Source organism: Rhinatrema bivittatum, unplaced genomic scaffold, assembly GCF_901001135.1.
Source record: "Rhinatrema bivittatum unplaced genomic scaffold, aRhiBiv1.1, whole genome shotgun sequence".
NCBI classification, from domain to species: domain Eukaryota; kingdom Metazoa; phylum Chordata; class Amphibia; order Gymnophiona; family Rhinatrematidae; genus Rhinatrema; species Rhinatrema bivittatum.
The window spans coordinates 193,097-205,801 of NW_021820554.1; the positions used below are offsets into that span (position 1 = coordinate 193,097).

The 12,705-nt window shown below is 40.9% G+C and overlaps 1 protein-coding gene across 1 annotated transcript in view; it reads right to left on the bottom strand.

Annotated features, from left to right (window-relative positions):
* The window catches only part of LOC115081713 (maltase-glucoamylase, intestinal-like), a gene marked incomplete at its 5' end in the record, with an annotated part of 276,490 nt that overhangs the window by 23,278 nt on the left and 240,507 nt on the right, over positions 1-12,705 (bottom strand). Inside the window, 3 exon segments of the mRNA XM_029586132.1 lie at positions 4,251-4,307; positions 4,409-4,493; positions 11,151-11,299. Coding sequence (XP_029441992.1) covers positions 4,251-4,307; positions 4,409-4,493; positions 11,151-11,299 — 291 coding nt within the window.

The following is a 12,705-nucleotide window of genomic DNA, read 5'->3' on the forward strand; positions in this document are numbered from 1 at the left end:
AATCACCTGGACTGGATGGTATGCATCCTAGGGTTCTGAAGGAACTAAAAAATGAAATTTCAAATCTATTGATTAAAATGTGTAACCTCTCAATAAGATCATCCATTGTGCCTGAAGACTGGGGTGGCCAATGTAACCCTAATATTTAAAAGGGGCTCTAAGGGCGATCCGGGGAATTATAGACCAGTGAGTTTGACTTCAGTGCCAGGAAAAATAGTGAAAATCATTTTAAAGATCAAAATCACAGAGCATATAGAAAGACATGGTTTAATGGAAGACAGTCAATATGGATTTACACAAGGGAAGTCTTGCCTCACAAATCTACTTCATTTTTTGAAAGTGTCAATAAACAACTGGATAAAGCTGAACCAGTAGATATACAGGAAGATTTTAAAAGGGTTATGCGCAAACGTTATGTGCGTAACGCTTTCAAAACCCCCCTGCGTGCGCGAGCCTATTTTGCATAGGCTCGGCGGTGTGCGTAAGCCCCGGGATGAGCGTAAGTCCCAGGGCTTTCCTGGGGGGGGGGGGGGTGTCGGGGGGCATGACGCAGCAGTGCGTCATTCGGGGGCATTATGGGGGTGTGGCCGTGGGCATGGTTCCGGCCGGGAGCATTTAGGGGGAGTGGCCGAGACCTCCGAAATCGCACGCGGGCTGGGAATCACGCGGCAGCGGTTGGCCAGTGTGCGCGGGCAGGCGTAACTTTTGCGATAAAGGTGGGGGGGTGTAGATAGGGCTGGGAGGGTGGGTTAGGTAGGGGAAGGGAGGGGAAGGTGGGGGAGGCCGAAGGAAAGTTCCCTCCGAGGCCTCTCCGATTTCGTAGCGGCCTCGGAGGGAATGGGCAGCACGCGCTGGGCTCGGCGCGTGCAAGGTGCACAAATGTGCACCCCCTTGCACGCGCCGACCCCGGATTTTATAAGATACGTGTGACTACGCGCGTATCTTATAAAATCCGGCGTACTTTTGTTTGCGCCTGGTGCGCGAACAAAAGTACGCGCGGGCGTTGTTTTATAAAATCTACTCCAGTGTGTATTTGGATTTTCAGAAGGCATTTGACAAAGTCCCTTATGAGAGGCTTCTAAGAAAACTAAAAATTCATTGGATTGGAGGTGATGTCCTTTCTTGGATTACAAACTGGTTGAAAGACAGGAAAAAGAGAGTAAGATTAAATGGTCAATTTTCTCAGTGGAAAAGGGTAAACAGTGGAGTGCCTCAGGGATCTGTACTTGGACCAGTGCTTTTCCATATATTTATAAATGATCTAGAAAGTAGTGAGGTTATCAAATTTTCAGATGAAACAAAATTATTCAGAGTAGTTAAATTACAAGCGGATTGTGATAAATTGGAGGAGGACCTTGTGAGACTGGAATATTGGGCATCCAAATGGCAGATGAAATTTAATGTGGACAAGTGCAAGGTGTTTCATATAGGGAAAAATAACCCATGCAATAATTACAAGAAGTTAGGTTCCATATTAGGAGCTACCACCCAGGAAAAAGATCTAGGCATCATAGTGGATAATACTTTCAAATCATCAGCTTAGTGTGCTGCAGCAGTCAAGGAAGGGAATGGTGAATAAAACAAAAAATGTGATAATGCCTCTGTATTGCTACATGGTGAGACCACACCTTGAGTACTGTGTACAGTTCTGGTCACCATATCTCAAAAGAAGATATAGTTGCACTGGAGAAGGTACAGAGAAGGGCAACCAAAATGATAAAAGGTATGGAACAACTCCCCTATGAGGAAAGGCAAAAGAGGTTAGGGCTTTTTTACTTGGAGAAGAGATGGCTGAGGGGGGATATGATAGAGGTGTTTAAAATCATGAGAGGTCTAGAACGGGTAGATATCAATTGATTATTTACACTTCCGGATAATAGAAGACTAGGGGGCACTCCATGAAGTTAGCATGTGGCACATTTAAAACTGATTGGAGAAAGTTCTTTTTCACTCAGTGCACAATTTAACTCTGGAATTTGTTGCCAGAGGATGTGGTTAGTGCAGTTAGTGTAGCTGGGTTTAAAAAAGGTTTGGATAAGTTCTTGGAGGAGAAGTCCATTAACTGTTATTACTCAAGTTGACTTAGGGAATGGCCTCTGCTATTACTGGCATGAGTAGCATGGGATCTACTTAGTGTTTGGGTGATTGCCAGGTTCTTGTGGCCTGGTTTGGCCTCTTTTGAAAACAGGATGCTGGACTTGATGGACCCTTGGTCTGACCCAGCATTTCAATTTCTTATGTTCTTATATTCTTATGCTCATAAGTGTGCTAAATAGGTTTTAGCAAGTGACACAGTATAATTTTTGCATGCATGTTAAAAAGGAACAAGATGCTCTGAAATACATTTTTAATGAGTTTGCTGAAGCTTTCCCTCAATAGCATTAACTTTTTAGTAATGTGGATATAAACACGAAAAAGTGTAATACCAATACTAACTACCACAAAATCCCTCATGCTTAACAATTCTAAAGTGAAAGAACTGTCGGGTTGTGCTTTTTTATTCAATGAATTACTCATCTGAACCAATAAGTCCATTTTTGGTTTGTTTTGAATGGAACAATTCGAAAATAGTCTTGCACAAAAATAGCATCAAGTTGCCAGTGCCAGGGATCTCCTTAGCCCTATTTACCCTTTCCATGGGAGTTCCCAAATTGAAAAGTTGTGATGTCACTTTTGTGCCTATCTTAGTTGTGGATGGAAAGGTTGGAGGGGTCCTCAGAGGCCAGGGCTTGGCCTGCTTTAGGCCAGCTAGCAAGGCCTAGGATCCATGGCTGTCTTTGCAAGGTAGGAGCGACGTTGGAGGTCCTTGGGGAAGCCCATTTTCTTGAGTTTTGTTTTGTGCGGGTTTGTTTGTTAATTATTTTTTGGTTTGAGAAATGAATTGAACTGGGAAAAAAAAAACTTTAAACAAACCAAAAAATTGTTTTAAAATCCCTCAAAATGAAAAAAATAAAATAAAATGTGTTGTCCTGCAGATCACTAGTTAGTAGGGGGTGATTTCTCCTACTAATCCGAACATAAAATATGTGACAATCACCCCTTCACCCCTAGAAATGAAAGAGCCCGCTCCAGGGTTCCTTTCCAATCTCCCCTGAGCAGCAATAACAGAGCATCTTCCTGGGGTTACTCAGCTTCCTCCCCAACAAGGCCTCCAGAATGGGCCCTTCCTATTCATCAGGAGGGACTGCAGAGTCCTCAGGAGGATGCTCTGTTATTGCTAGCATAGCCATAGAACACTGAATGACCTCACCTAAAAGTGTTCAAATCTTATATTGAACTTTATAATGTTTATTTGGTGTGAATTTTATTACATTAACTTGGAGGGGGGATGGGGGGAGGGGGTTCTGCTTTTGTGACTATCCAGGATGTGAGGCTGCACTCATAAGTCAAACACACACACAAAAAAAGCTGTCTTGCACAGTCATTTAAATGCTAAAAGAGGAGGACAGGGAAATTGCAGCCTTTCTTCCAGACAGACCCAGCTGCTAATACTTATTATATTCAAAATGTATATAAAAAGTTCTTGTTAATTCAATTTAAAAAAAAAATAGGAAAATGAGAAAGGAATATTCACAGACTTGGAGTAATTCTTGTAGGCAGGGACTGTGATTCCCATAGCCCTGGGCTTACTATATCTATAAATTCGGAATAATTCTTCCGCTTGCCTGCAAAAAAAGCAATCCCCTCTCTTAAGACTGAAGGGGGAAAGATGCTCAAAGCCGTACACTCATGAGACTCTGCTCACAGACTTTGTGGGAACTTGGGTACAATGTGGATGAGCGCAGGGGAGTCGCTTGACTTCAGAATCACGATCTGTGTTCTTGATTTGTTCTTAATCTTCCTAATGTACTATAAATCACCGCCCAAAGTTTGGCACATTATTAGGGACTTTTCAGTTTTTATTATGTTATTTCTGCTGAGAATTTCAAAGTTATAACAAAATAAAAAATCAGTAGAAAAAACGATTTCATTATAACACAGGAGAAAAATCAATGGAAAAGTCTTTATTCTACTGATTTTTTTTTTTTTTTTATTAGAACACTGATATTCCAAGGAAAAAGTAAAATCTGAAAATGAAGATCAAGACCTATCATAAAGAAAATAATGTGTTTCTTTGGTTGGCCCTTCCTTGGTGAAAGCACAGAATTGCACACATTTCAACCATTTAGCTTTAATATCAAACTTTTTTAATTTTGAGAAAAATAAAATGGCAACAATAGCACAACTATGAAGGCAATTCATTTTCTTACCGTGTAATAATCAAACCATCGTGCCATAGGTATATATGCATTCACATGTCTTTCTCCCTGAAATATAAGAGGAAAAGCAATGATATACAAGCAACATAGCTACATTCCCAGTGCCCGGTGATTTGAAATATTCAAAATGAATTGTTAAACATGCTTACTTCAGCCAATACTGGACTAATCAAAAGTGCCGGTCCCCACAAAAATTGTTTGTATACATCCCAGGTTTCTCGGTCTTCCACAAACCTAAATAAACAACAACCTAATTATTTACATGTTTTTTATTCTTAATTAAATGTTCTGTTTTAATAACTCAGTTAAAATGTAATATATTTTGAATGTACCTATGAATTGATCAAAAGTAAAATTAGACATGTGAAAAACATTTCTTGTCAAATACAGAAATAAAACAAATCAGTTTTTTTCTTGTAGAGTGAAGTAAATGCCTCTCTCTACCTATTTATTTATTATTGCTATTATTAATGCCTTTACATTTCTGGTTCAATTGATGGGTTGGTTTACAACTTATTGATGAGAAAATGGGATCCAGATTTTAAGATTTTACTTGTCTGCTCTCTTTGTTGCGGTCCCGGTCACAGGTTTTGCGACCGGGTCCTTCCCTCTTCTCCACGGGGCCTCTTTGTCGGGGTCCGCAGCTCGGGCCGCCGCGCTCCATGCCGGGGACGGGGTCTGCGGCCGGTCGGGCCTGTCCTGCCAGCCTCGCGGCGGCATCTCCATGAGGGAGACGCCGCCATGCCTCTGAATCCAGCCCCTCCCTTCCTAGGCACGCACGCGTGCAAGGCGGCCCAATTTAAAGGGCTTTTCCCGCTGGACCACGGGCCGCCCCTTAGAGTGACGTCAGACGCCGGCAAGTATTTAAAGCCGGCGACTGCTTCAGTCAGACTCCTTGCAACGAGGTTCCTTGCTGGAACTTAGTTGCTGCGCTCTGCTGACTCTTGCCTGCTTCCTTGTTGGTTCCAGGACCTGCTTGTACTTCTGTTCCAGTTCCCGCTTCAGTTCCAGTTCCGGATCTTCTTCTGTTCCAGTTCCCACTTCAGTTCCAGTTCCGGATCTCCTTCAGTTCTTGGCATTGATTCTCTGATTCCTAACTCCTGCCTGTTTCCGGTCTTCCGTGCTTGCCCCCTGCCTAGAATTCGGATTGCTTCCCTCATCTCGCCTAAGTCCCAGTGGCCCGGGTCCTCATGGGCTCCTCCCAGGGGGACCTCGGGTCTCCAGGGAGGAGCCCATGAGCTCCTCACGGGCTCCTCCCGGGGGGGATCTGGGCTTCCAGGGTGAAGACTCCTGCTCAACGCCTTCCCAGTATCCACCTCCCAGTCTGCTTGTTCTCCACGGAGTGCACTTCCTCTTCCACCTCTTCACTCTGTCAGGCCAGCCTAAGGGTCCACCTCCCTGCTCGCAACACTCTTTACATACATTTTTCTTAAAGTGTTTTGGCTAACTTTGCTTATGAAGAATCACAGTCTTACTGGTGGGTTGTAAAAAAAAAAAAATAGAAAATCCTCTTTTCTTATTTAAAGATGAAAACAAAATTAAAACTGATTTGGGTACCCTTGTAATACTTAGGGGTTCATTTTCCTCTTTCATGCAAAGAGAGAAAGAGGATATCACCAAACAAGAATACACCTGGCATCTCCACAATAAAGAGAGCAGGGCACAATATGAATGGGGGAAAAGGCACAGAGGGGAAGGGGCTGGGATACGGAGATGAAATACTCAGGGGATGACGAGGTAGAAAGGGGAGAGAGGCAAAGCAATAGCTTAGGAGATAGGGAGGAAGGAGTTGGGCTCTGGGGTGGTAACCTCACCCTAAGTGCCTTAGTCCAGTGCCTGAACCCCCCCCTTTTGCTCTGATCATCCCTGCTCTGCTTGCCTACCCACCCAGAACAAGACCTATGGGTGAGAGGCAAGGCGAGGGGACGAATTTGTCGCAGCATAGGTGTAGGAGGGTGCCAGGCACAGTCAGCTGACTCTGGATGGAGACTGACAATAGCCTGATATTCCCCCCCCACAAATACACTAGGAGTAGGTTGGTTGGTAGATGGAGCTGCTGCCTTCACAGCAGCACCCTTCTGCTTCGATGGTGGGAAGGGGGTGATAACGTAATTGCAATTGGTCCCCTGCTTCGATGGCAGGGGATTGCTGATTTGAAATGGGGGTCAATGCTTGCAATGCTTACATGTTCATAATGCAACAGCTTCGACGGCTGAATCAAGCATATATAATCATGATGGCTTTTGAAATCCTATTGCTGTTTTCTCTGTGCTGGGTCTCTTGAGATTTTGTTTAAGTTATGGTTGTAATCTTGTTAGTAAATTGCAAGCTGTATTATATTGTTATGTTGCTTTACATTATGTGACTATGCTACGGCCCATTATTATTTCCATATAAAGCTATTTTGTTGAATACATTATGCATGCGTTGTAAGAGATGTCTGGTTTGCAAATACAAGCTGAAGGTTTTAAATTATATTAAATACAATCAGTAACTTCAAGAAAGGGAACAAAATATTTCTCTGCTTATTGAATTAGGATCAAAGTAAAAATCTCACATTAGTATGGAATCCAACATTACAAATTTAACATGTATCATAAGTTAAGATTAAAAGTATTTAGGTGCATACTACTGTCATTTTAATATTTCTTTGTATACTGAGTTTGAGTTAAACAGGAAATACAATTCAGAATGCTAACTATATCACTGAATATATTAGTTTTCTGAACTTTCTTTCCCATTAAACACAGATAAGCCGTATGGATTCTTCTGTAAAATCCAGAGCAAGAGCAACCAAGCTGTAAGATGTGCTTTTCTAATATCTACTGCCCAGATTAGAGTTGAGGGCTGCATTCTGACTCAGTCAAAATGTGACTTTTATTTTGCACCTCAAAGCTTCATTTGGAATCTCAGTCAATTATAGTCAAAATTCTTCTTCTTCCACAAAAGCTGATGTCTTGATTCATGTGGTCATCTTCAAGTGTCATCAAAAGCTTTTATATTTATCCCTGAACATTTCTCTCCAACTTTGTCTTCTACTGTTGCAGGCTCTCCAAACATGTTTCTTTTTCAAAAACCAGAATACCCTGGTACAAAAACTGATGTATAATACTGAGAGGATGACCTTGTGGATGAAGGTTTTCTCCCCCCCCCCCCCCCCCCCCCCTCAGCTAGCAGCAACATCAGAGGGAATACCCCTTCCCACTGGCCACCCTGTGTGCCAGGTAGCCTGGTGACAATCCTGCCCACCTGTAATGTGTGCAATAATTTTCTTGTATACATGAATTATGTCTCCCTTTCTATTCTGTGTTCTTGCTTTAATTAAATCAATGCCTATTACTTTCGAAACTTCTTACAAACTCATGCCAAAAAATGACATTTACATAATTAAAAACTTATGTTATAATGCAGGACCAAAAGTAGTCATTAATGAAGAACACTCTCTTTTGCTTCCTTTCAGTATTGTCCTTATTGGTGTCTTAAGTGACTTTCCAAATATTGTGTCCAGTTCTAAAGTCCATGCTTCCAAGAAGATATATATACTAAGAAAGCCTGCAGAAAGAGGCTACAAAACTGGTGCAAGATCTACACCTAAAGCCCAAGACCTAAATATGAATACCATAGAGGAAAGATGAGGGATAATGATAGACATTTAAATACCATAAAGACATAAATAATACACAAGAAACAAACTTTGCCACAGTATAAGCCTCCAAGAGTGTAGACTCAGGAGTATCAGAAAATATTTCTTTATGGAAAAGGTGGTGAAAACATAGAAGGGCCACCCAGTGGAGTTGGTGGAAACTGGGATAAGCACAGAGACTCTCTAGTTGAAAAGAAGTGAGGGGAAAGCTGGAGATTGACTGGGGTCTATGACTTCAATCTTTTCAAGAGAAAGGCTATATAGAACATTTGCAATCACTGATGGGGGTTCCTTTCAGAGTCTGCTGAGCAGGGGGTGGGGGAAAACCCTCTGAGTTGTTTTCAGAGAAGGGTTTGAGGGTGGACTTGAAATTCACACACAAATTCCATACAATTTTGGTCACTTTTCTCTGAACCGCTTTCATCCTGTCTCTATCCTTTTTGAGATACGGTCTTCATAATTGAACAGAAACTTTAGGTGAAGCCTCAACCAAGAACCTGTACAAGAATATTAACACTAGGGATGTGCAGAGGGACGCCATACGTTGCATTCTGGATTCATATTCGTCGGGGGGGTAGATATGTTGCATTCGGCAAGGGGGCCCCCCGATCCATTTATACGTTAATTTCTATTCATTTCCCCGTTAAAATTAAATTAACTACACCCCCACCCTCCTGACCCCCCCATGACTTACCAAAACTCCCTGGTGGTCCAGCGGGGAGTCCAGGAACCATCCCCTGCACTCACACCCTCGGCTGCTGGTTTCAAAATGGTGCCGATAGCCTTTGACCTACTATGTCACAGGGGCTACCGGTGCCATTGGTCAGCCCCTGTCACATGGCTATCGGCGCCATCTTGTGCTCCTACCATGTGACAGGGGCTGACCAATGGCACCGGTAGGCCCTGTGACATAGTAAGGGCAAAGGCTTTGAATATTGAATATTGATTTGATTGATTTTCTTTGTTTTCTCCTCTCAATTCCTGTATTGTTTGGGGGAGACATATCAATTTCATTCGCCATCTTCTGCCACACATATCCTCTAGTTGAAATGTCTGATACTATATGACCTTAATTTCTTGCTTAGGATCTTCCTTCCTACCACAGACAAATGTAAGCCATCCTTACAGTATAGTCTTTTACTGCTCCATACTTGATTCCAGGCTCCAATATGTCCAAATCGACTTTATTTACACCATGTTTTGAGCCACGTATTGAAATTTTCTAACTGGCTTATTTTTTTCCTTTCCCTTTCAATGAACAGGTAATATTTCAGAAAAGGCAATATTCTTTGCCATTTGCCTAATATCCTTCCCCAGATTTTGGAAATCATTCTGTACTGCTTGGATACTCTTTTTAGCATGGTCATTGGTCCCCAGATGGATGAGAGCATTGACATTAGAACCCTTACTTTCTTCTATGATTGTATTGACTAACTTGTTTTCGTTTCTACCAGCTGAGGATCCAGGAAGGCATTTAACTATTAAGGCCCACAGATTAGTTCCTTTGACTGTTTCTTTAGTGAGATTTGATAATGTTAAAGGGTTTTCTGATGCTTACGGAATCTTCTTCCTTTGAAGACATCACTTCATTTTCTGTTGCAGGAGCAGTTTCATTTTCCAATGTAGAGAAGGCCTTATATAAGACTATCATTGGGTGGAGTCGATGCCTCTTTGTCATAGACTTTATTCTACCTGACCCACCCTAATCCATGTATTCCTGGATTTATTACTCTTCTGTAGGAGTAGGTGTGGATATCCTGGATGTTGCTTAGTTAAAGAGACTGGGTATCTCATTGGGTTTTATTCTACCAGAGTCCACTGTAATTCTTATTTATTGCAGTCAGCTGGAGCCAAATTAGACAATACTTAGGTCTCCAAATGGTATGCCTTGGGACATAAGCACCACAATTGTTATGCTGAATAAAATATATTCTGATACTAAGTGTCAGTGTGGTGACTTGTATAGTTTTATCTTGACTAATGGACAAATTGTTGGACTGATAACCTAAGTTCTTGGAAGAAGAAAAAACCTTGGAAGGGGAGGAGTGGAGATAAAAGGAAGAAATAACTCTTGTAGGTAAAATTCCCTATATTTCTCTCTTAAAAAAAACCATGGAATTTAAAATAGAGAATAGCAAAGCTACTAGCACCTAGAAAAAAATGAAGAAATTCTATAGTTCAGCAACACAAAGCCAGAAGCAAACAGAAGTAAAAGAAATATATAGGGGTGTGCAGTGTGTGGGGTTTTTTTTTTTTTTTTTTTTTGTATGTGTCGTTTTAATTTCATGTAATTTTTTCTTGATTTCATTTTTAAAACAGTTCAGGGTTTTTTTTGTGTCTTTCCCTAATTTCATGGTTATTGCACACTAGATTCAAGTTAGTGTGAACTAAGTCAAATTAGTGTGCACTAATATGAAACTTAAAAATTAAAATAACAATTTCTGCTTTTTTTTTTTCTTTCATTTCATGGATCCAATGAAGTGAAACATAAAAGACAATGTTGCTGACATTATCTATTTTATTTTAAATGAACGTGCATCCCTAATATATATCTTACCAAAATTAAAGATAAAAGATTAGCAAAAAAAAATTAAGCTACTAGTACCTAGAAAAAGAAAGATTTTCAGTAGTCCAGCAGCACACAGAGGCAGAATCAAAACAATAGAAATAAAAGCAATATATATATATTGGCTAAATTAAAAGCAAAGTAAAATTAAATTAAACTTTTCAGACTTATCCAGGAAGCAGTCAGGAAAGCTGTTCAGACCTCAGCCAAGCCATGTGTGAAATATGTATGTAGCTGAGCTGGTGGCAGCAGCAGAATGGGCTTCCTTCACCGCCACTGCAGGCCAGATCAAGCTCCTTCTGCCCTCGCTGCTGAGGGCTGGATGAAGTTCAGCCCAAGGGAAGCTTCTGAACTGCAGGCAGGACCCCCTGATTTATGGCCCTGTACCAGGATTGAAACTGGGCAGTCCAGATTGGCCTTATGTTTTTTAATGGGCTGTTATATTCTCTGTTTCTATGTTCTTTGATCACAGTCTCTATTATGAGTGCATTTGCTCTCTATTACCGTTTAACACTGTCTGTATACCTTTTATCCAAAGCATCTTATATGTGATTTCTATAATATTGATATAATCCATTTGAAATACTGAATAACATGACATAAAAAAGTATAGAAGCAGCATTAAAATCCCAGTGAAAATGATGCTTTTGTTGTAAAATAAAACTATATTCTCCATACTCACTCATGTAGCAATGGGCGTACAACAGTTGATCCGTGAGCATGAGCTTCAAACATTAATGTGTACAAGTAGGGGATCAGTGTGTATCTTGTATTCAGAACACTCCTAGAAATATTTTTGAATTCTTCATCAAATGCAACAGGATCTTGTCTCTGAAATAAAAAAAAAAGCACATAATTAAAATAAAGATTAGTTTCTTGATTTGTTACCACTTTAAAAAATGCCTTTAGTCAGTATATTCAGTGACACTTAACTGACAATGTTTTTCAAATACACAACTTCAATTGAAAAAAAAAAAAAGAGACACTTGTTTGTATTTATTTATTTATTTATTTATTTAACTTTGTATACCGACTTTCAAATTAATATCAAGGAGAAAACAATATTAGAATTCGCAGTAGCAAAATTCACAAAAATCCATAGCCCATAACACACATATCTCACTAATGATTTACATAGTTAAATCAAATACAAAATAATATCTCATTAAATTTAAAAGAACATAAAAAACAAAAATAAAAGTCTTAATAGCTAAAATTTTTACAAAATTAAAACCCTTCAAACTTCATCACCCTTCTTTAGCCTGGCCTATAACCTCCCTTATTCTATCATTTTTTACACTTTTCAACTCCTCTAAACCCTTAGGATTTTTTATGTCTCCTTCTAATTACCCTTTAAGTAAAATGAAGAGAAAGAGAAGAATCAATTGGCCTAATTAAAAGCCTGTTGAAAAAGCCAGGTCTTTATCTGTTTTTTAAAACTAGTAATATTCTCTTCAAGACGAATTTCAACCGGAAGGGAGTTCCACATCCCAGGTCCAGCCAAGGATAATGCCCTTTCTCTCACAGAACCCAAATGGGCCAATTTGGGTGAAGGAATTGGTAGTAAAGCTTGCCCAAGTGACCTTAAATTGCGAGCTGGGATGTGAATACGTAATGAGGCGTTAAGCCATTCCGTCTTACTACCATATATGGTTTTGTGAATTAAAGTAAGACATTTATAATGAATGCGGGACTGGACTGGAAACCAATGTAACTTCATCAACGCTGGAGAAACATTTTTTACTGTCATTTCTTGATCATTGTTGTCACTAGGGATGTGAATCCTGTGCCCGATCGTTTTAACGATCGGGTTCGGCTGGGGGGGGGGGGGGGAATCTGATCGTTAGAGATGTGAATTGGGATCGGTTCCGATTCCAATTCACATCACTAATTTTTTTTAGTGAGGCCTGCGCCGATAAAAAAAAAAAAAAAACCCACTCCGACCCTTTAAAATTACCCCCTTAGCCTCCCCCACTCTCCCGACCCCCCCCAAAAAACTTTTTACACATACCTGGTAGTCCAGGGGGGCCGCGGGGAGCGATCTCCCGTTCCCAGGCCATCGGCTGCGCTAAAAAAAATGGCGCCGATGGCCCTTTGCCCTTACCATGTGACAAGTCAAAGGTAGCGCCGGCGCCATTTTGAATATTGGCAATACGGCCTGAGTGCAGGAGATCGCTCCCGGACCCCTGCTGGACCCCCCTGCATTTGGGCTGTTGGCTGCTGGTATTCAAAATGGC